Source organism: Carica papaya, chromosome 4 (assembly GCF_054855325.1).
Source record: "Carica papaya isolate Zhongbai chromosome 4, ASM5485532v1, whole genome shotgun sequence".
Lineage (NCBI taxonomy): Eukaryota > Viridiplantae > Streptophyta > Magnoliopsida > Brassicales > Caricaceae > Carica > Carica papaya.
In genome coordinates, this window is record NC_142312.1 from 30,605,405 (window position 1) to 30,632,278 (window position 26,874).

A 26,874-nucleotide genomic window follows, 5' to 3' on the forward strand; every position below is an offset into this window, starting at 1 on the left:
GTAAAATATATACATAAACTTATATATATATATATATACATAATACAAACTACATTAAAACAAAAATATATGAACAAAAATTTTAAAATTAAACAAAATATTAAAATTTATATTATAATTAAATTTAATATAATAAAAGTAACTTAAACTAAATATTATTTATTTATTTATTTATGAATTATATTCATCATGTATTTTAATTATTTTAAAAATATTTTTAAATTATATAGAAACTAATTTTTTATATTAACCAATTTTTTTTATATATATTTATAAATTATTTTTAATAATAATATTATTTTAAATAAAAAAAATATTATGATAATTTTATTATTTTTGTTAAATTTAATTTAAATTATATTTGGGTTTAAAACCAGCATGTCCCGAGACCACCGTTTTTTTATGCCCTTTTGCCCCTTTCCTCTCTCTCCGCTCCCGGCCGTCGTCTGAACGTCGGATCATCGTCTTTGCCATCGACTCCGAGTCAACAAGCCGCTAACCTCTGTTTTGTCGTAACTATCGGCTAGAGTTACGTACCCATTACGGTAAGCTAACAGTCGCACCAGCGGCGGAAGCAGCAGCGTCAGCGTACCTCTTCATCACCACCCGCAACTCCTCTCTCGCGCACCAGAGCCACGCCGCGTGGTTTATTGATTCTCGTGGGTATACTTCTTATCCTTCTGTATTGAATTTCCTTTGATTGTATGTAAGACCTAGGAATGTAGTTCTGATGATGTTATTGTATCGAGTGATGCTTGTATGATTCCAAATATGGATTTGAGATGTTCGGTGATATGCCTAAATGACTTTTCGAAGTGATTATAACTGTAAACAGCTTGTTTGCTTTGGTTCATTCGTATTTACTGCAATTTAGGTATATAGAAGGATGTTTTTGATTTCGTTCCGTTTTTATATTTGGGTTTGCTTCTACACAATCACAATAGTCGTTGTGTACGGCGGTTAGTATAGCGAAAGTGAAATTAGGGTTTTGGTTCGTTAAAAAAATACGATCTTTAGGAGGAAAAGATACGAGACCCAGATTTGTAGCAAATTAAAAGAAAAAACTAATTAGTAATATAATTGATTAACTATTTTAGAAGTATAAAAGTATCGTTAAATACCATTATTAAGTATTATTATGCAAAATTGTTCAAAATTTAGACATCTACGAACATGCATGTGCTCTTTAAACTTGTAATCTAAAAACTTGTAATCTAGAAAAGTCTTCATCATCTGCATATTATCAAAAATCAAATTTCTAGTTCTAGATCAAGTTCCAAATATGTTGCATCAAGTTTTGGATGCGATTCGGTATCGACATCATTGTCATGTCATGTCCAAAATTAGAGTCTAGGTTTATATGTGAACTACGAGTTAGCCATGAATTCCTCTTTTCTCTCCAAGAATTCAACTATGGGTTCGTTTTTATTTTTTATCTAGATTTCTCAAAATTTTCTCTTGCTTTATGTTTGTTTTCAGAAAGAAAAGGAAAAAAACTATTATCGCTGACAAAGTCTTCTTTTTAGAGGGAAAAGAGAGTGTAATATTTAGGCAGCAAGGGTAAACCAATGTAAAAAAGATTTACATTTCCTTGAAGAGAAGAGGTCAAAGAGTTCAACAAGATCAATGCCATCTTGAGAAGGAAGATCCATAGGCCAAATAAAAAGGGTCTCGAGCTAATGGTCCCAAAAAGAAACGAAAAAGGAGTCAATATTTTCAATTCTCTATTTGACTTCTCTTTCTATGTGACCCAGAGGATAGACGAGGATAAATGACAAGAAATTCATCTTGGATGTAGTTGTCAAAATATCACCCTAGTATTTGTCCTCGACAGACCCACTAACAACCCATTGGCGGTTAGGGACGTTAAGAAATTAATCCCATTTCTAGTTTTAGGACACTAAAGAAGAAGATAACTCGGAGATTCATTCTCTTGTTGCTCATGAAGCATCTTATCACCAGAATTCTACCCTTCTTCATTAGGTTGTTGATGGTTAACATCCTCCCCTAGGCTGCCTTTGAACCAAAAAGAAAAGAAAAGAAAATTTTGGAGCATCCTTTGTCTTCCAAACTTGCTTCCAAGGAAAGCAGTCCAAGATAGCGTGAGGAATCAGCAAATGGTTGTATAGGGTTTTAATATGGAACTTTCTATCTGCAGAGAGCTTGCACACCAAAAAGGACTGATGTCGATGTTATGGTCCCTATTTAGTATCCTGTTATGGGATTTTGATTAACGGTATGGGTTCTGTTCATTAAAGGGGGAATGCATGGATCCCAAGAGTATGAAAGTACTCAATAAAATTTTTCTGAATTCTTCTCTGATGATTTCTGTTATAGCAAGAAAATAATTTTTCCTTACATTATACTGAATGGCTGCTTCCTTCAAACAAGGAACTTTCTCTATCCTATGATGGCAGTTATAAGGTTTTTGAAGCAAAGTGAACTGCCTGTCATATAACAGGTGGCAAACATAAAACAATAGAAGTGTCTTATCATATTTGAGAACTAGAAAACTGAACATATGCGAAAAAAACTTATTAAGCTACTCAGCAACTACTTACCTATCTCACCCTCCAGTTTATCATCTCCGAAGGAATAAATTTTCTAATGCTCCTAACAACTGGGAACTTTGTTATTTCAAAAAAAGCAATTGGGAACTTATTTCGAAAAAAAAACAATTGGGAACTTCATGAGCACTATTTGTCACTTATTCTTTGTACTTGGTTTCTGTTTGTGGGTTTTGAGCTGTTTTGCTTTTTTCTCTATTGATCAGATTATCTCTTCAACTTTTTGGTTATTCAGAGGTGAATTTCCTACATCTTTCTATATTAACCTCTACTTTATTGAATGGTTATTATGCCACTTTCTTTGCAAGAGTTTTTAATTTTTTTCCTATAACAAAAATCTACCCCTTTCTTTTGATGTTTATTTTTGGTTTACTTTTTAGTTTCTTTATTGGGTATTGGAGTTATTTAAAGAATCACTTGAAATTGAAGGTTTAATTAGATGTTAATGAAATGAAAGTTGGAAATTGCCACATGACCTTTTTAGTGAGATGGGAGTAAAAGGATCTCCTTGCTAAGGCATCTCAACTTTCCATTCACCCCCTAGTTACTGTTTATGATCCTGTGCCATAGAGTTTGGTTCACGCAAAAAGCACTACAACCATTTAGCCAATAGTGATAGATTGTAATACCCTTAACTAAATTTTAAAAAAAATTTAAAATTAATTTATAAAATTTGATTTTTTTAATTTATGAAATTTTATTTGATGTAAAAATTAGAAAAAATAGGTAGATGATGAAATTTAAAACAGTTTTGAGAAAAAAGGGTAAAAATTTGGGTTTTCGGGTATTTTTGAAAGAAAAATAAAAAATTGAGGGTCAAAACGCAATTTAAGAAAAATGTGCCACGTAGGACGCCCAGTCAGCAGTCCCGACGAACCGAATCGCGCCGCGTGGTAAGGCACACTAATGCGGTGCCGCGCGGGAGGTCACGCTGGCGATCCACGTGCCTACAATCGGACGGTTTAGATTTGTTCCTGCGCGCGTGGACGGTCCGAATCCATTCCCTTCTCAGACACGATCGGACGGTTGCGATTAAACGCGATGAACAGCTTAGATTCGTTCTATTTTTAAACACGATCGTTCGTTTCAAATCAAATCGCGATGAACGGTTTAGATTCACTTCTTATTTAAACGCGATTGGACAGTCGAGATCAAACGCGATGGATAACTCAGATTAAATGGAGACAGATATAAGTATCTCATTTCACACCAAACTCTAACTCTAGTTGCCAGCCTCCCCTCCCCCAAGAGAAGAAGAACCAATTGCCGGGAAGGGAGCCAACCACTACCTGTCGCCGTGCCGGAGCCACCTCCGACCGCCAAAAGAGGTAAAAAAATTTTCATTCGCTTGAAATTCAATTTTGAACACCTCATGACCAAATCAGAGCGAAAGAATCAATGGATGAGCTGGAAACCGCAGGTAAAGCACGACGCCGCGGCGGAAAGAATAAAAAATTGCCTCCAATGTGGCCCTTCCTTATTCCCGTTTTGTATAATTTTTTCACTATTGTAATCACCATTCCTTTTGCTACAGGTTAACTGAAATAAAACACCCAATCGCGAAGGTGAGCCGGCGGAGCTGCCGCACCGGAAAACTCTGCCGCCGGTAAGCTTTAGTTTTTTCGGTTTTTTTGGGCCAAACGAGACCTCTTAATGTGTTTTCTCGCAGGGATGGCTGAAATCGGCAGAAACTGCCTAAAAAACGGCCAATCTGAGGCAAACCGCTGCTTCTTGTGGCAGTGTTGTCGCTGGAGCATGGCGGTCCCACTATGCTGGAATTCTGAAATTGGCTAAAAAGGGTTTCTAACCCCAGTTTTGGGTTTTGAGGGTATTTGTAGGTACTTGAAGCGTGTTTTAATCCCTGAAAGAAAATTCAGGGAATCAAGGGACCACTAGTAGACGCAGTTGAAAGTTTTGCATTTTGGACATCGATTCGGGTAAGAATTTCTCATCTTATTTTCTGTTATGGAATTGAAGTTTAATTATAAATAATATGGTATTTTGCGTAATTTAGAAATATTGATAATTAATGGTTACTAATGAAGCTAAAATTGGTTATTTATTACTGTTTGCCGTGTTTAACGGATTGATTAGTTTTACAGTTTCGAATGCATGATAATACACTAGAATTTGTATAATGATTCGATTGTGTTCCTTGATGCATGTATTGTTTTTTTACGTGATTTACAGTTAAATTGGAAAACTGAAAATTAAAAGTAAACGGAAAATTGTTTGATTAAGTGAATGGATGAATGGTAGTCTTACTGGATATCTTGGGAGATGGTTGACGGATCAGGTACATAGGGAATACTACCATGAACGTTGCCTTATACCGAATGGGGTATCGATGATTGGTATTTTGGCGCTTATACCGTACGGGGTATTGGGACGACCCGTTTCACCCTCATATTGGACGAGGTATTGAGGGATGGTATTTTTTGGCGCTTATACCGAATAGGTTATGAGGACGGTCCGTTAGTTGAAAATGTTAACAAAAAAGGTTCACGCGTAATGGGGACATCCTTATGGACCCCAATCAATACCAGTAGACTGATAAAAAAGAAAGTTATTATTTTGATTGATTGCATATGAGATTATGATATTGTTTATATTATTGATTCTATAGGTCGATTTTGAAAATCGTGCTACGGTAAGTATGCGGTAAATAATTTTATTTATGATAAACGGATTTACTTCAATTAAGAGCTCAGTTATTTAGTTTTATGATTTCTACTAACTTTCATTTCCGTATCGGTAAGTTGTGTGACATTTTTATTGTGTTAGTGTAGTTCACTTTTTTATTAACGATTTCAGATTAAGAGAACCAAGATGCATATCCTGATCTATAAGAGGATTGCGAATAGGATGCTCAGTTGTTTGTTTTCTATTTATTTCTTTGAATTTTCATTATTTTTTTTAAAAGGGTCATTCTCGTAATTCTATTGGGTAATTTGAATTATTGTGTAAGGAATGTAAATCCTAATTTTATTGTTTCGCTTCCGTATTCAATTTATAATTTATTTCTTTTCAAATTTCCAGGTCGTTACATATGTTTTTTTATCTCAAGTTCCTAGCAACCAAAACTCCTGAACCCTTGGACTGACAACAAGTCACTCATTTCACTAGGTGGTCCCTACCACCCTCTTCTCTAACTCTCCTACCCACAGAAATCTCCTCAATGATCCTCTAATCTCTTAGCTAACCCAACTGGAATCTTGAAAAAGAATAAAAAATTAAATTGGTATGCTAGGAAGACAAGCCTAAATGAGGGTGACCCTGTCTCCTAGGAGAAATGGAACCCCCTCCAACTTTCAAGATCCCTAGCTATCTTGTTCACCCCATCCAAAAATGACCAGCTCCTAGGGTTGCCCCCCTAGAGGAACACCTAAGTATATACTTGGCCAAGATAATCTAGTACACCTAATTGACCTAGTAAGGTGGTCAAGGATATCATCCTCGATATTAATCCCACTAATACCTCTCCTAGCCATGTTAGTTTTTAATGCAGATATTCCTTCAAACAACTGGGTGAGTGTGAGCACACTTGAAATTGACCTATCATCCTTGTAACACCCAAACTTTTTATTATTACTTTTATAGAAATTATTTTGATTTTATTTTATTTTAATAATTAATTTATTTTGTAATAACTATATGGTTTTATTTTAATTTAATAGAAATAAAAATAATAATAATGATAAAATGGGATAAAATTATTTTTGGGATTCAATTGAAAATGATTTTGGGAAAAATGGGTGAAAATTTAGATTATGGGGGTGTTTTTGAAAAGAAAATAAAAAATTGGGGGTTAAAACGCAATTTAAAAAAATTGCGCTACGTCAGCATCCACGTCAGCAGCTCTGGCCAACCAGATCAAAAGCGCGCATGGACGGCCCAAATTTCACGCGTGCGAACGGCACAAATTGAATCACGCACGGACGGACCAGATTGCATTGCGATGGACGACCCAGATTTATTCTCAATTTAATCGCGATCAGACGGCTCAGATTAAATCATGATGGACGGCTCAGATTAAAAGGAGAAGGTTATAAATAACCTCATCCACACCCAACTCTAAACCCTAGCTGCCAGAACTCTCGCCGGAGAAGACGACCCACCCACCGGAGGAACCGGCCGCCGCCGCACCAGAGAATTTTTCGACCGCCAAACGAGGTAAAATTTCTCCCCTCGGCTCGGTTTTCGATGTTGAATCCACCTGTGGCCAAATCGGAGCCAAACTACCGGCCAATTAGCCGAAAAACACCGCCGAAGTCCAGCGGCGTCGCCGCAGGTTTCCTCGGTTTTCACCTCCGATGAGGCCCTTCCCGGTTCCTGTTCGATTTAATTTTTACACCACTTTGATCACCGTTCTTTTCTCTACAAGTTGACCAAAGCAAAACACCAAATCGCGATTCGTGCCGGAGGAGCTGTCGTACCTGAGAGCTCTGCCGCCGGTAAGTCTCAGTTTTCGGTATTTTTTTGGCCCATTGAGGGCCCTAGGGGGTTTTTATCACAGGAACCAATGCAAGTTTGGTCAAATACGGCCGAAAACGGCCAGAAATGGCCAACCCGAGGCCGACCCGAGTCGCCGTGCCGGAATTTCGAAATTGGCCGAGTAGGCCTTGGGTCTGATTTTGAGTTTTTTCGGGACACGTGTAGGTACCGGATGTGTATTTCAGTTCCCGGAAAAAAATTCAGAGAATCTAGGGATTGCCCGTAGGAGCAGTGAGAATCCGATTTCAGACTCCGAAACAAGTAAGGATCTCTCACCCTATTTCTTATCACAGCATTAAAGTTTAATAAATGATAAAACGGTATTTTATGAATTAATGGATATGTGTAATTAATTAAAGTTGCTAATGGAGCTCGAATCTGATATAATTTTGGTCAGTTGCTGTTTTAGTTGTTTTACAGTTTAAATGCATTATGGTATCTGATGTTTTTATTCTATGGTTTCGTATGCATGAATCATTGTTTAACTTATTATGGTTTGAATTATTGTGAATCCGATGTTGTGTTGGCTTGTTTAGTGTTCGTTACTGGTTTACGTATTCATGTTTGACTGGGTAATTGAGATTAAGGAAAATAGAAAAGCTATGTCAATTGATAAATGAATAAGTTGACAGCTTCACTAGATATCCTGGGAGACGGTGGATGGACCCGATCCATAAGAAACCCTACGAGGAACGTGGTCTCTCATATCGGACGGGGTATGGAGACTTTATGTGTTTTGGCGCCCGTACCGGACGGGGTATGGGGACAGCCCGTTTCACACTCATACCGGACGGGGTATTGAGGTTTATGGTTTTGGCACCCATACCGAACGTGGTATGGGGACGGCCTGAATTAAGTTATTAAGGTGAATGGTTCACGTGTAGCAGAGACCCCTATGGATCCCCACGGATACTGGTAGGCTGATAAAAGAGAAAAAATCGTTGCTTGATGATTGAAATATTAAAAGTATGATATGTGTTATGTTTCAGAGTGCGTATGATTTTATGATGTTTATAGTGTTGCTGTTTTTCATAAGTTGTTTTCATGGATCTCACTGAGGTAAGTGGACAGTAAGGGATTTTATTATTAATAAATAAGTTTGTTATAAATTGTGCTCAATTGATCGTTTTTATTTCCTACCAACCTTTATTTCTTTGACAGTGAGATAGTGTGATGTCTTTACTGGGGTAGTGTAGTTCATTCCTTAACCATTTCAGATCAAGAGAAGTTGGTTTTCGAGTCCGTCCCGCAGGAAGACGGCGAGTAGATGTATAAAGATTTCATAGTTTTATTTATAGCATTCATTACTAATATTTACTTTAGTTAGTTTATTTTTTCATACGTTTAATACGTTTTGGTTATTGTGTAACGGATATTAATCAAAATTTTTATTTCGCTTCCGCACTTAGAATTTTTTATATACATACATTTTTCTTTAATTTTCTGGGCCGTTACAGTTGGTATCAGAGTCGCGTTCCTCGAACTCGTCCCTTACACAATAATACTTAGAGAAATACCAACTGATAAATCGTTACTCAACCATTCCTTGTAAAATGCAGGTGCAGAGAAATGAGGAGAGGAAGACCCCCACTAGACCAAGCAGCCCGAGATGATTCGCTTCGGAAAGATGTAGATAGAATATTTAAGATGCTAGAAAGGATCATTGCTGCCCAGCAAGGTCGAGAGGAGAGAAGGGAGTTACCCGACTCTCCCCCAGTACCACAGGTTGAGCCATCGCTACAGCAAGCGGATCCCGAGCCACCCCGGCACGAGCCTGCTCCTCCACAGTACCACCCGGTACCACCGCCGCAGTATAATTCGGTGCCTCAGCCACAGTACTGCCCTGCACCGCCACAGTACAATTCAGTGCCCCCACTATATCAGCAAGTGCCACCACAGGGCCCCCCAGTCTATCCCCAGCCGGGCCCAGTCCCTCTCCCACGGGACCCAGCTCCCTCCTTGATTGACCCGGGCTACGTAGAGAGGTACAAGAGATTGAACCCTTCTACTTTTGCAGGGGAGTCCTCTATCGAAGATGCCCAGTACTGGTTGGCGGAGACTGAGAAGACTTTCAAGATCTTGGGAGTGGTTCCCGAGCAGAGGGTTGCCCTTGCTTCCTACATGCTGGTAGGGGAAGCAGGTCGTTGGTGGGAGCTCAAGCAGACCACCCTACCTACACCAGTCACTTGGGAGCAGTTCTTAGCGGCCTTCCATGCGGAGTACCTCCCCGAGCACATCCGACACTTAAAGGAGATAGAGTTTTTCCAGCTGGTCCAAGGAAACATGTCGGTGTCGGAATATGCTCGAAAGTTCTTAGAGCTGGGCCGATACTCCCCTGAGATATTGATGGATGAGGGCAGGAAGGCTAGGAGGTTCCAGTGGGGCCTCCGCCCAGAGATCAAGCAGCACTTATTGGTGCTGGAGCTCAAGACATGCTCAGCTGTTCTAGCAAAGGCGCAGATTGTGGAGAGGAGTTTCAACACCCATCCTCAGTCAGCAGGAAGTCACCGACCCTCAGCTCCACCCCGCAGACCAGCACCTACTGCGCTTGTCCAACCAAATAAGAGGCCTAGACCGGTGATCCAGGCTCCCTCTCAGGCTCCAGGGGCAGCACGTGGAAAGATATGTCAGCACTGCGGCAGGGATCACGGGGACCGACCATGCTACCGCCTCAACAACACCTGTCACATATGTGGTAGTGCCCAGCACTATGCGAGAAAGTGCCCGAGGAATCAGAATCAAGGAAGACCTCCTATTCAGGGCAGGGTTTACAACCTCACTCAGCAGGATGCCGATGCCGACCCGGAGGTGGCATAGGGTATGTACACTATCTGTAACCATATTGCTCATGTTTTATTTGACACTGGTGTATCGCATTCATTTGTTTCACATGTTTTTGCATTCAAATTTAATGTATTATCTGATAAACTTGATTCAATGTTATTTGTGTCTACTGATGGGGGTGAAACACTATTAGGAGAAGTTGTTTACAGGGTTTGTGCCATGGAGATAGCAAATAGGAAACTGAGTGTAGACCTAATAGGGTTAGACACGGGGGATTTTGATGTAATCTTAGGGATGGATTGGCTAGCGGCGTATCACGCTACCATAGATTGCTTTAACAAGAAGGTTGTATTTAATCCTCCTAATGAGGAGCCGTTTATAAATTAATAAAATCATTTAGTACTTATTCGTTAATGGCAAATTTCCTTAATTTTTAAGTACGTTAATCTTGCTATTTTCTCCAACTAGGCAAGGTCAAGAAGGAAATTTGTATCCAAGAGATTTCGGTAGTCCGAGACTTTCCAGATGTGTTTCCGGACGAACTATCCGGACCGCCAGTAGACAGAGAAGTCGAGTTCACTATAGACCTACAGCCAGGCACCCAACCCATTTCGGTTGTTCCTTACCGCATGAGCCGCATTGAGATGGAAGAGCTGAGGAAACAGATCACTGAATTGTAAGACAGTGGTTTTATTAGACACAGTGTGTCCCTTTGGAGTGCCGGAGTCACTTTTGCCAGGAAGGGAGATGGAACATTGAGACTGTGTATTGTTTACAGAGGATTGAATAAGGTCACAATCAAGAACAAATATTCTCTTCCCAGAATTGATAACCTCTTCTATCAGCTGCAGGGTGCGCAGGTCTTCTCCAAAATAGACCTGCGACTAGGTTACCATAAGGTGAAAATAAGAACAGAAGACATCCCCAAGACGACATTTCGAACTAGGTACAGACACTATGAGTTCCTAGTCATGCCATTCGGGCAAACCAACGTTCCAGCCATCTTTATGGATATGATGAATAGGGTCTTCAGAGAATTCTTGGATCAATTCGTTATCGTATTCATCGATGACATATTGGTCTACTTAAAAAGCAGAGAAGAACATGCTCACCATCTTGCCCAAGTTTTGCAGGTCCTCAGAAAAAAGAAGGTATATGCAAAGTTGAGTAAGTGTGGATTCTGACTTGAGCAGACCGCCTTCCTAGGGTACATCATATCGAATGAAGGAGTATCAGTGAATCCCGAAAAGGTTGAAGCGATACTTGGCTGGGAGAAGCTGACATCAGTTAAGGAAATCTGTAACTTCCTGGGAATGGCAGGTTATTACTGCAGGTTCGTCGAAGGATTCTCTAGTCTAACAGTTCCCCTAACCCGACTCATAAAGAAAAATGCCAAGTTTGAATGAAATGAGTACTGTGAAAGAAGTTTTTCAGAATTAAAGAAGCGGCTGACTACTGCACCCGTATTGGCTTTACCGAGTGGATCGGAGGGATATACAGTTTATAGTGATGCCTCCTATCTAGGCTTGGGTTGTGTTCTAATGCAACATGAGAAGGTCATAATTTATAGGTCTAGACAGTTAAAGAATCATGAGAAGAATTACCCCACCCATGACTTGGAGCTTGCCGCAATCATACACGCCTTAAAAACCTGGCGCCATTATTTATACGGAGAGACCTTTCAGATTTATACCGATCAGAAGAGTTTGAAACACATATTCACTCAGAAGGATCTTAACATGCGTCAGAGAAGGTGGATGGAACTCCTTAAAGACTATGATTGTGATATCTTGTACTATCCGGGTAAGGGTAACGTGATAGCAGATGCTCTCAGTAGGAAAAGTGCAGGTATCTCAGCCCATTTGATGGGTCCGTAGGCACAGTGAGAACCCGATTTCAGACTCCGAAACAAGTAAGAATCTCTCATCCTATTTCCTATCACAGCATTAAAGTTTAATAAATGATAAAACGGTATTTTATGAATTAATAGATATGTATAGTTAATTAAGGTTGCTAATGGAGTCCGAATCTGATATAATTTCGGTCAGTTGCTGTTTTAGTTGTTTTACAGTTTAAATGCATTATGGTATCTGATGTTTTTATTCTATGGTTTCGTATGCATAAATCATTGTTTAATTTATTATGGTTTGAATTATTGTGAACCCGATGTTGTATTGTCTTGTTTGGTGTTCGTTACTGGTTTACGTATTCATGTTTGATTGGGTAATCGAGATTAAGAAAAATAGAAAAGTTATGTGAATTGATAAATAGATAACTTGACAGCCTCACTAGATATCCTGGGAGACGGTGGACGGACCCGATCTATAAGGAACCCTACCGGGAACGTGGTCTCTCATATCGGACGGGGTATAGAGACTTTATGTGTTTTGGTGTGCATACTAGACGGGATATGGGGACGGCCAGTTTCATCCTCATACCGGACGGGGTATTGAGGTTTATAGTTTTGGCCCCCATACCGGACGGGGTATGGGGACGACTCTGGAATTAAGTTATTAAGGTGAATGGTTCACGTGTAGCGGAGTCCACTATGGGTTCTCACGGATACTGGTAGGCTGATAAAAGAGAAAAAATCATTGCTTGATGATTGAAATATTAAAAGTATGACATGCGTTATGTTTCAGAGTGTGTATGATTTCATGATGTTTATAATGTTGCTGTTTTTCATAAGTTATTTTCATAGATCTCACCGAGGTAAGTGGACAGTAAAAAGTTTTATTATTGATAAATGAGTTTGTTATAAATTGTGCTGCATTGGTCGTTTTTGTTTTCTACCAACCTTTATTTCTGTGATAGTGAAATAGTGTGATGTCTTTACTGGGGTACTGTAGCTCATTCCTTACTTAACCATTTTAGATCAGGAGGATTTGGTTTTCGAGCCCGTCCCGTAGGAAGACGGCGAGTAGATGTGTAAAGATTTCATAGTTTTATTTATAGCATTCATTACTACTATTTACTTTAGTTAGTTTATTTTTTCATACATTTAATACGTTTTGGTTATTGTGTAACGAATATTAATCAAAATTTTTATTTCGCTTCCGCACTTAGAATTTTTTATATATATATATACATTTTCCTTTAATTTTTGGGATCGTTACAATCCTACTCCAGAAATAAGAATTTGCCTTCCGCTTTTATCCCCTTGAATGCCTCTCGAAACACACAGTTCATCTTTAATAGATCTAGCAATAACCTAATTCAACCCTAATAAAGCATGAGCCAAGTTCCATAGCTGATGTGCAAACGGGCACCACAAAAGGATATGGCTACAATATTCGGCATGCCTCTTGCACAAGTAGCAACCATTCAGTAGAAGTTTTCCCCTCTCTATCAATTTGTCAAGTCAGGATACATTCCTTTGTTCCCTCCCAAGAGAAAAAGGCTATCCTTAGAGTTGTTTGGCTGGAAACTCACCTCTCTCTACCGCACCTGCCATCAGATGACCATAAAAAGATTTCACTGGGAAGATTTTTTAAGAGTTTAATTCCATAATGGCTTGTCGTTAGAAGTATGGTCCATTTTGACAGAGTGTGTTTCCATAAACTTCATATCTCTGAATCATTAAAATGTCTAATCAATTCCACACACCAATCCTAATTACCTGAGGTTCCCACCAAGGGCTCCTTTAGCGTCCTTATTAGGAGCAATATCATCACCCTAGGTTCCCACCAAGGACTCTTTAACAGTGGCATCCTTCATCTAGTATCCTCCTGAAGACTCCCCACCCCATGCTTATTTCTTCTCCACAACCCCACCCCACGAGAACCCCTAGGAAATTAGAAACCATCCCAGCCCATCCACGTATACTTCATCTCAATTACCCTCCCTAAAGACTTCCCACTTCCTCATACCCTCTGATATGGGTTCAAGTTTATTTGAGCTTGCTTCATGCTCGAAGAAGTGTTATATATTCTTTTTCTTAAGGATGCTTTTAATGGTTGCTGATTCATATAACCTACTCAACATCAAAGTCAAAAAGAGAATTAACAAGAAGTTAGAGTCTGAATGGCGTGCAAGTTGTTTCAGTCTAATTTGACATGGATTAAATAATTTCTATATATATTAAGTTTAGTCATGATAATTTCTATCTTATAACTTTATTTCTCCCTCTTCCTCATACTTGATTAATGGGACCATATTTTCAAGCTGCAGTTACATGTGAAACTTCTTATGTCCGAAATGCAGTGTACTCAGAATAAGAAAGAAAAGAATGCTTCTTGTCTTTGAAAGTGCAGACTGAGATCTAATCATTTATCCAAAGCTTTAATACTTCATGTTTCTTTTTCTGTTGTCTCTAATCTGCATTATTTAACATTTATTCTTTTTCTGTTCTTTGGTCTGCCTGTTTTCAGTGTCCTTTATTTCCAAAGGATTTGTCAGGATGAGTGGGGTATCCATGCAAAATATCTCCTCCTCCTTGGCTTTGCACGGTTCACAGGCAAACCAGGGTTCTGGAGTCACGTCAACTGGCCCAGAAACAAAGCCAAAGAAGAAAATCTGCTGTGCTTGTCCTGATACCAAGAAACTGAGAGATGAATGCATTGTGCAACATGGTGAAGAAGCTTGTGCAAAATGGATTGAAGCTCATCGTAAGTGCCTTCGTGCAGAGGGCTTTAATGTTTGACATTGGTAAGACAGAATAAAGTTAACAAAAGAAACCGGTTTGGAGTACTTACTTTCAATTTGGGGACTACACATGCCGATATGATAAATTACAACTTTAGGCAATAAAGCAATGTTGTCGTTGCTTGGCCCATTTATAGAAACAATTTGATACATTCTTTTATGGGCCAAAATATGGTGATAAGTTTAAAATACTTCGTTACATTGTTGTCTATGTTTGCTTGTCTACTCTCCACAAGATTACTTGATCTTGACATTTCTGTGGGAAAATTTGCTATGAAAAAATTTATGCGGGAAATTTTTATATGAAATCAAGACAGTAAACACTGTGGGAAGGCAATATAGATAGTAGTAAATTGGAAGCTATCTCTCTGTTCTTAAATCGTGTGCAGCTTGCTTCTACAATTTGGTTTTAATTGTTACTATCTTTATTGTCTTCCTCAGAAAAACTGTTGGTTCCATGATTTGATTATCCTAATGCTTTGTAAAGATTGTATTGAGAGATTCCTCTAAATCAAACAGAAGAGAGTTTAGGACTTTAGGTCAACCTGATGTGCATTATGACGGCAGAAATGTTCTGAAAAGCCGATTCTCAGTCAGAAGCATGCTGTTATTATTCATGGTGCCGTGTAGAAGAACATAGATCCTGTTATTGCATGTTTGTTGCCTGGTCAAATTTATTTTATTACAGGAGGTATTTCTTTTGGAATCTTGATGTTCTACAGCCGCACTTTTATCTGTTAAACCAATGATGTTGAATATAATCATTTCTCTATAACATAATTTGTTCAGGCAGTATGTGGAAGAAATGGGTTTATGCACTTCAAATTTATATTTAGGTTATGTCTGTGATGAATATAGATATTATACTTGGTTAAACTCGAAGATTATGCTAAATTTTTCATGATCTGATATTGATTTTGGAAGAAATTTTTATGAGGAATTACATATAAGATCTAGTGGACTAATGTGTATATAGATTCAGTATTATTTTAAGTCTTAAGTGTGTATAGATACACAAGAAGCAAGAGATGTAATCATTAGAAGAGGTGTTTATTCTAATAGTACTGCATTTAATTGATCATCAACCACATGGCCAAATATTACATGACTCTGAAATCAAAGTATACAGACAGACACATACGATATAATCAATGTCCGATCAGTTTACACAACAAACATTCACACTCAGACACCCACAGCATGCAACTCAAATTATTCACCATTAATTTAGTACTTTAATTATCAGATTGGCTTCAGTGACCGCAGGTGCAATTGGTGCAGCTGCAACTTGGTCCGCACTTGCACTTGCCGTCGTTCTCGGCTGCCGGAGCATCCATCACCACTGTCATGATGCTGCATGCCAACCATCAACAAAGATATTAGTATAACTCTCACCATACACACATATAAAACCCATGTATAATGTATATATTTTTTGTTTTTCTTTGTGGAGTCTGCCTGGATTAATTTACATGCATGAACAATCAATCTGTAATAGCTACATATATGTATGTATATCTTTCTTACTGTTTTGTATTAACTATATATGAACTTTTCCGGCGTAGAAATATATACCTCTTCTCAGTCTCAATGATGTCAGCAGTGTAGCTGCTTCCCTTCTTCCTGTAGTTACAAAATCGTCGAAACAGGTCTTGAGATCATATGATTAATTTGTGAAGCAAACAACTTTGATGTGTGTGTATCTATGTATATATATATATATATATATATAACATGCATGCATGGAGATCAAAACAAGAGCATGTCTGTGTGTGATTCGTAAAGTCATCAACAAGAAACCGAGAGGCAAAAATTTCCAAGCCTTGATCAGATCTGCTCAAAATTTGATCTTGAAGAAACCCAAAACATTAATATATATTCAACCAAGACTTCAGTTGCAGATACAAACACCTGTTTCCCTAAAACCTTGACGGGAGAGACGAAAGAAGAACATGCAAGCCTATATAAGTACATATTTAATAAACACACTCACACACACACACACACACACATATATATATATATATATAGAGAGAGAGAGAGAGAGAGAGAGAGAGAGAGAGAGAGAGATGTAACGAGAGAGGAGGGTTTGACGACCGTGCATGGAGGAAGATGACGATGGGGATGCAAAAACCATTAACCAGAAAGCCATTAATTGATAGCGGAAGGAGAAGAGAATAGGTATAAGGTATACTTACACGCACTGGGTCTTGTCAGCGCAGTCGCAGTTGCCGCAGGTGTCCGACATGGTTGATATCTTGGAGAAAAAGGCTTCGGTTAACGAATGAAGTATGGAGTTGTGTTAATGGTGATTTCGGTGGGAGGGAGAGGAGGTATTTATAGGAAGAAGACGAACATGGAGGAAGAAAAGAAGAGGGAAATGGGACCTACAGAGAAAGGCATGAGAGGAGCACACGCCTCTCGAGGAAGCGTCGTAAGGAATCTTTCATAATGGAGAGCCTTTGGCTTCTTATCCTTCTCTCATGTCCATTTCACTTCTCCTTTTTTCTAAAATTGACCCTCCACACACACACACACACACATATATATACACACACACACACACGTTATATCTCTCTCCCTACCTATATCTATACACATACATACATCCATATATATAATCATCATCATCATCACCATCACCATAATCTTCTACAGAGAACAATTCTCAAAATTTGTGAAAGAAGATTAATTTGTAGATCCAAACTAATTAATGGTGATTATACCATAATTAATCTCAATGGTCTATTAATTAAGATTATACTGACTCACTTAAAACTCAGTAGTTCAGATTTCATTAAATTCTAATTTCCCACTTCAGACAAATCTTGAGGCTTGCTTGTTGCAGAAGAGTTGCACTGTATTACTGTGAATTTGCAGTGTCTTGGGAATTTGTTCAAAGAGATAAAATAGTTATATATATACATATATAGAAATAGAGATAGAGAGAGTTTCCCCATAATGCCTTAAGGTATGGGCTCCATCATTGGTGCTTATCTTTTTCTTTCTTTCTTGTTTCTCTGCTCTATGATTCTTTCAAGTAAGAGCCAAAATTTGGAGTTTATCTCATTTCAACCCATCTCATATACATATATATATATATACACCTATATGGTATATAGAAGATATTCCTTATATATATATATAACTTATTCCTCATGATTAATGAATTATGATTAAATTATTAATAATTTCTTAGAATAAAAATATTTTTTAAATTCATAAATATGTAAAAATTTAATACATAATTTCGTACTGAATTAACGAAAATTGTAAGCGGAAGTGTATCTGTATCTATCGCAGAAGAATTATTTGCATCCGATGGTAAATTTTTCGAACCAACACGATAATTAAAAAATTAATATTTTTTTGTGAGGGAATTTTATAAAAATAAAATAAAATAACAAATTTTTGATTCAGAGACCGTAATCACTTTTTATATTAACAAAGTTTTGTAATTTTCATTTCATCCATCATAAAATAAAAATATTTACAAACTTATATTTAAATTCGATGCATTAAAATTTAATACTGTTTAATCATATTTGATCACTTTTAAACGAGTCCATTAAATTAATAATCTCGTACGCATACTAAAATTCACATTAAGTAAACCTATCACAAAAATTCTAACATATATATATATATATTTGCATAAAAAATATAAATAAATGTCACCTTCCTGCTTCACTTTCAATGTATATAGTGAGACTTAATGTATTCACAGAATAAAGAAAAGGTAATAAGCACTTATTAGAATCAAACACAAAATTCTTTATGAACTACAGCTAGTTAGCTCATAACACTTGAAGAAATATTGACCACCCACATGTCAGGATTTCAAATTAATCTCCATGGAAGTACCTCTGAGATTGACATAAATTTTGGATACATATACATATACATATATATATATATATATTATATGCTTAATTGAAAGAACTTAAAAAAAAAGTATAAAAATTGTAGCTCTCTAAGGTCAAAATTAGCTCCTCCATTGCTTTACACTAATATAATCAAATGTGTATCTATATACATATATATATTATATTATATTATATTATATATATATGTATATATCAAGTGGAAAGTGTGATTCCAGCGCATGAAAGATGTGACTAGCTATGAATATCATTCATATTAAACTTATTAATATTATAAACAATGAATTTCAAACTTAATAAACTCTTTAAATATTTAACTAATTACAACCATAAATTATTCAATATATTATTAAAGTTACAAATTCTCAAAAATTAAATCATTAAATTTCAATTATATTATATTTAGTGTGTGTGTATGTATATATATATATATGTTAGTTAATTAATAAAATATATAATTTTTGTTTAAAAAGATAATATGTTACTTAAAGAGAAAGTGGACTAGAAAAAATCAAGCATGAATTATATACATGTATATATATATATATATAGGGACAAGAATGGGAATTATATACATGAATACATACATATATATATATGGAGACAAGAATAGATTTAAAAAATATTCCCAATTATTTATTTGTTTATTAAATTTAAAGGTGATTATTAAAACTTGAGTATTACAAACAAAGAAGAGCCTTACACATATCTTTTCAATCTTTTATCCACAACTTGCAAAACCAAATCATACTTGTCTTTCTCATTACTTCCCCCCTCCACTTTCTTTCCCCATGCATGTCCAAATCAATATATATATATATATATATGTATGTAAACACACATATATACACACACACACACACACACATATATGTACACTTGCTTGATAAAAATCCAAGTTTGATTGATAAAATAAAATATATGAAAATAAAAATAATCCCAAAAACCAATTTAAAGTTCAAACAAATTGGGTTGGTCTAAAATTCAGTCCATTTAAATTAAATTAAGCTCAAGTTTACATAAAAAAAAAAAAAAAACTTAATTTTATGTCAATCATAGTCACAAGATTAAAGGGATTAATTTGGAAATATATATACAATTACTTATATTTAAATATTTCAAATTATAAATTGCATTTTTAATTGTATACTATATAATATATCAAATCACTCATTATGTTAATAATTTAAGTTAAAACTAACATAATTTTATTTTTTTATAAATTATATTTTTGAGAACCTGAGTTAAACTAGCTCGAGTGAAGGACCCAAAAGGGAGAAATGAACCCTCATTAAAGGGTATCCAAGAATATGTATTTATACGTGTGTGTGTATATATATATATATATATATATATATTGATTAGGGTTTTGTGATATTAATTGAGGTATGGTGCAGGTGCAGGTGTATGTCCACCTCTTTCCTGCTGTCATATGTAAATGTTCTTTTCTTATTTGAACATTATGTAGAAAATTTCACAGAAGGAGAAAGATAAAAGCTTTGTTAAACCCTAACAGGGTTCCTTCGAGGATTTATATATGTTGATGATTCTTATCGGTTTCTTTTAGATTTTATGCGTATTTCTTTACATGTATGCATGGAGATTCTGCTTTTGTAGGTTTTCTTGGTGAAGGTTCGCAAGAGTTGAGGAAATCAAGTCTGAAACCCAAGACCTGCTGCATGGTTCTTCTCTGATAAGAGATCTTAGGCTCTTTTACAGTATTATATATTGTAGACGTAAATACTTCTCATGAAATCACTTCCTCGAATGAACATAATAATCTCTATTACATAGGAGCAAATGATAGTTAGAAAGTTTAATCAATATACATGGATTAGACGTAATTAATTATTTTACTTGGTCAAGATCTATGAAACGAGCTCTTAGAATCAAACTGGGTTACAGATAATTTTTTTAAATTCTTGAAAAACCCTAAAACTAAACTCCTCATTCGTCAATGTGAGCCCCTTCAACCTCAGTGCATTGTGTGGCTGCCATTGCACCTGAGTGAGACATGTGCCTCACCATCACTCGCATAGCTTTCGCCTCTTGTACCATCTAGTCTCGCGAATCTCATTGCTCCTCAAGAAATCAACTCTTCACTTACTTAACTCCCGTACAGCTCCTGACGTCTCTTGGTTTCGTCATCTCTTCAGCCTCGCTCATCTGAAAGTCCTTGCTTTCGACCCTTTCTGTTCTCCAGCTCTCCTCTCCACAATCCAATGCTGCTCCTCAAGCCAGCCCGGTGTCCAACGTCTGACTCGTGCTCTTGGCCCTCTCCAGCTCTCCTCTCCTCAATATTGACTGTTTCCTCGAACCAATTCAGCGCCGTATACAGCTGAGAGGGATACATCTGAATGTGGTTCAGATTGAGGGTGAAGAGAAAATGGTTGAGGAATGCGATTCAGGTTTCAGATTCGTCCGATTCGAACCAAAACTAAACCAAAAAAATCTGGTTCAAACTAAACTAGACCGAACCTTATTCAATTCAATCTTCAATCCCGAAGTTAAGAATTTCTTCATCCTATTTCGGATTGGTATAATCTGGTCTTGGATAGATCCACTCTCTTATTGCCAATGATGGGATAATCTATTCCCAATCCTACTTGATTTTTTTTTTTAAAAATATAATTGGTGCAATTAAATACATGCATATATATATATGTGTGTGTATATATATATCTATATAACAAAATAATTCAAATAACATAATCTTACAATACAATTATGATACTTCACTTTGCTTAACTACTAAAAATAGTAAGCAATGTTAAGAGTTTGTGATTTAAAAATATTATATTATTAATAGAGATATATTATATTTTTATTGAAAATAATAATTTAAATTTGAATTATAATTAAATATACTATACACAATATTTCATTAAAATATATGATAAGTTCCTCCAGAGTTTTCTTTTTTCAATTATATGTATATATGTTTGTAAAACTTTATAAATAAAATTGAATAAGTAGAATATTAAACGAGTTGTTTATTGAGGTCTTGATCCAACATGACTCATGATCCCATAATACCTCAAATTATAAATAAATACAAAGTAGAACTCTATAATCTCTATAGTCCCAAATGTAAGCCCATATTTTGACCCACAAAATTTTAGCTCAATATAATTATTACGTTACTTATCCGGTTCCCAAGATAATTTAAGATTAAGAATGAGATTTTGTATTCAAACTCGCTTAATATAATGTATACAAACTTAATCCATTACGACTTTTTCTTTTTTATATATATTAAAATGCAGGTTCATATTAGAATTGTTCTCCACTTTATTCACATCTTCTAAAGATGCTTACGTGAAGAAATTTGATTAGATACTGTGACGAATTATTATAGAAACGAAGATAAAAGATTGAGACCATAAAAGGCAAAGGATTGGTGGAAGGGGAAATGGAAAAAGAATGGTGGGTTGGGTTAGATTCAAATTTAACCTTTTTAAACCATCTGTACTTGATGGATGTACACTTGAATATCTTTTTAAGATAACGATGCCACTCATGGAGTATCTAGAATTTTTCGTTTCAATCTTGACCCTTGAAACCTATTACTATCTCTAGTCCAATGGCTCGGAACACAAATGATAATCAACATACTTTTGGGCTATCAATCTCTTAGTGGGCAAAATGTTGACTACCAAGTATATGGTCTAATGGTTTGTGTCGTGACATATTATAGTTTTCATCCACTTTATTTGTTATCAATAACATCTTCTGGAGATATTTACGTGGAGAAATTTGATTGAATATTGCGATAAAAGGCAAGGGGTGGGAGGGGTAATGGAAAAAGAATGGTGAGTTGGATCGGATTCTAATAACCTTTTTAAACAATCATAACCTGACCTTATTACATATATATTTTTAAATATTCTATTATATAAATACATTTACATTTATATTCATATTATAATATATTATATAAACAAATATAATTGATACATATTATTACACATATTAGTATTTTTAACTTTTTGTTCATATAAATCTAATTATATCAATAAATGATCAAATTAGATTTTGAATAATTTACAAATTTAACATAATTTAGAGAAAATCTATCTTGAATTATATCTATGTTGATATTAATGAAATCATATTATGTATAATTTATAAATTATACACAATTTAAAAAATCCATCTCAAATATGATGCGATATCTATCTATATTTTTAATATTAACATTATCTCACTCTTGTGCTGTGCACCCTACACTTGAATACTTACACATACACGTGGACATTTTTTAAGGTAATGATGGCTTTGTGGAATGTCTAGAATTTTCTGTTTCAAAATTGGTCCATTGAAACCTACTATTATCCCTCATCCAATGGTTAGGAACACAATCACCATATATTTAAGACAAGTTATCTCCTAGTGAGAAAAATGTTACTTGCCAAGTATGTCATTTAATCCTATGTATCATGATATATTACAGTCATCCTCCACTTTATTATATTGTTAATTATATATTACAGAGATACTTACGTAGAGAAATTTGATTGGATACTTTAACGAATTACTCTAAAATAGAGATAGAAGATTGAGACAATAAAAGATAAGTGATTGGTGGAAGGGGTAATGGAAAAAGAATAGTGGGTTGGATCAGATCTAATTTAGCATTTTTTAACCATCCTAACCCGACCTTATCACATATATATTTTTAAATATTCTATTATTATAAAAACACTAACATTTATATTAATAATATAATATATTATATTAATAAATATAATGAATATATATTACTACATATATTAATAAATGTATCTTCATTTTTTGTTCATATAAATCTAATTATATTAATAAATGATCAAATCAGATTTTGAATAATCAACAAATTTAACATAATTTAGAGAAAATATATCTTGAATTATATTTATTTAATATTAATGAATTAGATTCTGAATAATCTACAAATTTGACACAATTTAAAAAAATTCATCCCGAATATGACACGATATCTATCTATATTTTTAATATTGATATTATTTTAATCTTGTACTGTGGACCTTATACTTGAATATTTGGATATATATGTGGATATTTTTTCAAGGTAATGATGACACTGTGGAGCATTTAAGATTTTTTATTTCAATCTTGGTCCTTGAAACCTATTACTATCCATCATCCAACGATTGGGAGCACAGATGACAGTCAATTTACTTTTGAGGCTATTCAATCTTTTAGTGAAAAAAATGTCACTTGCCAAATATGTGGTTTGATTCTCTATATCATGACATATTACAGTTGTCCTCCACTTTACTACGTTGTTAATAATATTTTCTAAAGATACTTACGTAGAAAAATTTGATTGGATACTGTGACGAATTATTCTAAAACAGAGATAGAAGATTAAAACCATAAAAGGCAAGGGGCTGGTGCGAGGGATAATGGAAAAAGAATGGTGGGTTGGATTAGATTCTAATTTAACCTTTTAAAACTATTTTGACCCAACTTTATTACATGTATATTTTTAAATATTCTACTATTATAAGTACATTAACCTTTACATTAATAGTGTAATATATTATATTAACAAATATAATCAATGCATATTATTACATATATTAGTAAATGAATTTTTAACTTTTTGTTCATAAAATCTAATTATATTAATGAATGCTCAAATATAATTTTGAATAATCTACAAATTTGACATAATTTAGAGAAAATATATCTTGAAGTATATATATATATATATATATATATATTAATATTAACGAAATTGGATTCTAAATAATCTATAAATTTGACACAATTTTAAAAAACCTATCTTGAATATGATGTGGTATCTATCTATATATTTAATATTAACGTTATCTTTAATCTTATACTGTGGACCCCACACTTGAATACTTAGACATACACGTAAAAAGTAATGGTAGCATCGTGAAATATCTAGAATTTTTCTATTTCAATCTTGGCCCTTGAAACCTATTACTATCCCTCATCTAACAATTAGGGACACAAATGATAATCAATGCACTTTTGAGGCCGGTCAATCTCCTAAAGGGGAAAATGTTCCTTGCCAAGTATGTGGTTTGATCCACAGTCTCATGACATATTATAATTGTCATCTACTTTGTTATGTTGTTAATAACATTTTATAGAGATGCTTATAATTTAATTGAATATTGCAACGAATTATTTTAAAATAGAGATAGAAAATTGAGACCATAAAAGACAAGAGGTTGGTGGGAGGGGTAATGAAAAAAATGGTGGGTTGGATCAGATTCTAATTTCACCTTTTTATATCATCATAACCCGACTTTATTACATATATATTTTCAAATATTCTATTATTATAAGTACATTTATATTAATATTAATAATATAATATATTATATTATATTAACAAATATAATTAATACATGTTATTACATATATTAGTAAATGTATTTTTTTAACTTTTTTTCATATAAATCTAATTATATTAATAAATGATCAAATTGGATTTTAAAAAATTTACGAATTTGACATAATTTTAAAAAAAATCTATTTTGAATTATATCTATATTAATATTAATGAAATTAAATTCTGAATAATCTACAAGTTTGACACAATTTAAAAAAAGCTATCCTGAATATAATGTGATATCTATCTATATTTTTAATATTAAAACTATCTTAATTTTATACTGTGGACCCTATACTTGAATACTTGGATATACACGTGGACATCTTTTCAATGTAATGATGACATTGTGGACTATATAGATATTTTCTATTTCAATTTTAGCCTTTGAAATTTACTACTATCCTTCATCCAATGAATGAGAATGTAGATGACAGTTAATATACTTTTGAGGCAAGTTATCTCCCAATGGGAAAATGCTTGTTATCAAGTATGTGATATGATTGTTTGTACCATAACATATTACAATTGTCCTCCACTTTACTCGATTGTTAATAACATCTTCCAGTGATGCTTACATGGAGAATTTTGATTGGATCTTGTGATGTATTATTCTAAAAATGGAGATAGAATATTGAGACCATAGAAGACAAGGGGTCGGTGGGAGGGGTAATGGAAAAAGAATGGTAGGTTGGTTCAAATTATAATTTAACCTTTTTAAACCATCCAAACCTGACCTTATTACATATATATTTTTAAATATTCTATTATTATAAATGTATGTACATTTATATTAATAATATCATTTGTTATATTAACAAATATAATTAATGTATATTATTAATACATGTCTAATCTTGGCTCTTGAAATTTATTACTATTTCTCATCTAACGACTAAAAATAAAGACGATAGTCAATGTACTTTTAAGGCAAGTTATCTTCCAGTGGAGAAAACGCTTTCTATCAAGTATGTGGTATGATTGTCTATATTATGACATATTACATTGTTTTTTATTTTGCTTAGTTGTCAATAATATCTTCTAGAGATGATTATGTGGAAGAATTTGATTGGTTACTGTGACGTATTATTTTAAAAACAGTGATAGAATATTGAGACCATAAAAGGCAATGAGTTGGTGGGAGGGTAATGGAAAAAGAATGGTGGATTGGGTCGGATTCTATTTTAACATTTTTAAACCATCGTAACCTGATCTTACACATATATATTATTATAAATATATATACATTTACATTAATAATATAATATAATATATTAACAAATATAGTTAATACATTTTATTACATATATTAGTAAATGTATTTTTAACTTTTTATTCATATAAATTTAATTATATTAATAAATAATTAAATCGGATTTTGAATAATCTACAAATTTGATATAATATGAGAAAATCTATCATGAATTATATTTATATTAATATTAATGAAATCAGATTATGAATAATCTACAAATTTGATACAATTTTAAAAAATATATCCCGAATATGACGCGATATCTATCTATATTTTTAATATTAAGATTATCTCAATCTTATATTGTAGACCCTACACTTAAATACTTGGACATACACGTGGATATCTTTTCAAGGTAATGATGGCACTGTAGAGTATCTAGAAGTTTCCGTTTCAATCTTGGCCCTTGAAACCTACTATTATCTCTCATCCAACGACTGAAAATGCAAATGACAGTCAACGTGCTTTTTGAGGCAAGTTATCTCCCAGCGAGGAAAACGCTTGCTGCCAGTATGAGCTATAATCGTCTGTATCATGACATATTACAGTTGTCCTCCACTTCGCTCGACTGTCAATAGTATCTTCCAGAAATGCGTACGTGGAGGAGTTTGATTGGATACTGTGACGAATTATTCTAAAAACGGAGATAGAAAATCGAGGCAGTAAAAGGAATGAGGTTGGTGGGAGGGGTAAAACGGTCATTACACATAAGAAATATTATTTTAAATAGGACAGAGGCGTTTGTAGACGTCTCAATCCATGTTGGTATTCAAAGGCGGGAAGCCGTGAGAAGCCAAACAATTTCTCTCTTTTTTCTCTTGCCATAGCTTTCTCTCTCCAGACAGCAAATCTCACCAAGCTCTACTCTTTGTT

At 34.6% G+C, this 26,874-nt stretch overlaps 2 protein-coding genes across 14 annotated transcripts; one reads left to right on the forward strand and one right to left on the reverse strand.

Moving 5' to 3' along the window:
* The first annotated feature begins 365 nt into the window (after positions 1-365).
* On the forward strand, positions 366-14,267 carry LOC110812310 (uncharacterized). Of its 13 annotated transcripts, none has more exons than XM_088218929.1 (5): positions 366-663; positions 4,102-4,173; positions 4,237-4,504; positions 8,621-9,879; positions 14,216-14,267. In XM_088218929.1, the coding sequence occupies exon 4, from the start codon at positions 8,631-8,633 to the stop codon at positions 9,876-9,878; it is 1,248 nt and encodes a 415-aa protein (XP_088075055.1). In that variant the 5' UTR covers positions 366-663; positions 4,102-4,173; positions 4,237-4,504; positions 8,621-8,630; the 3' UTR covers position 9,879; positions 14,216-14,267. The 13 variants fall into 13 exon arrangements, with proteins under 13 accessions (XP_088075055.1, XP_088075056.1, XP_088075060.1 ...); XM_088218930.1 differs by having other exon boundaries at positions 4,406-4,504; XM_088218934.1 differs by having other exon boundaries at positions 366-659.
* Positions 14,268-15,511: 1,244 nt separating this feature from the next.
* MT3 (metallothionein 3) lies at positions 15,512-16,799 on the reverse strand. Its single transcript, NM_001426513.1, is given in 3 exon segments — positions 15,512-15,842; positions 16,065-16,112; positions 16,688-16,799. Coding segments are annotated over 3 exon segments (198 nt in total). The 5' UTR covers positions 16,738-16,799; the 3' UTR covers positions 15,512-15,742.
* Positions 16,800-26,874: the final 10,075 nt, after the last annotated feature.

Excerpts from the sequence above, each read along its gene's own strand:
- LOC110812310 (XM_088218928.1), top strand. The coding sequence starts at position 8,631 with ATGAGGAGAGGAAGACCCCCACTAGACCAAGCAGCCCGAGATGATTCG.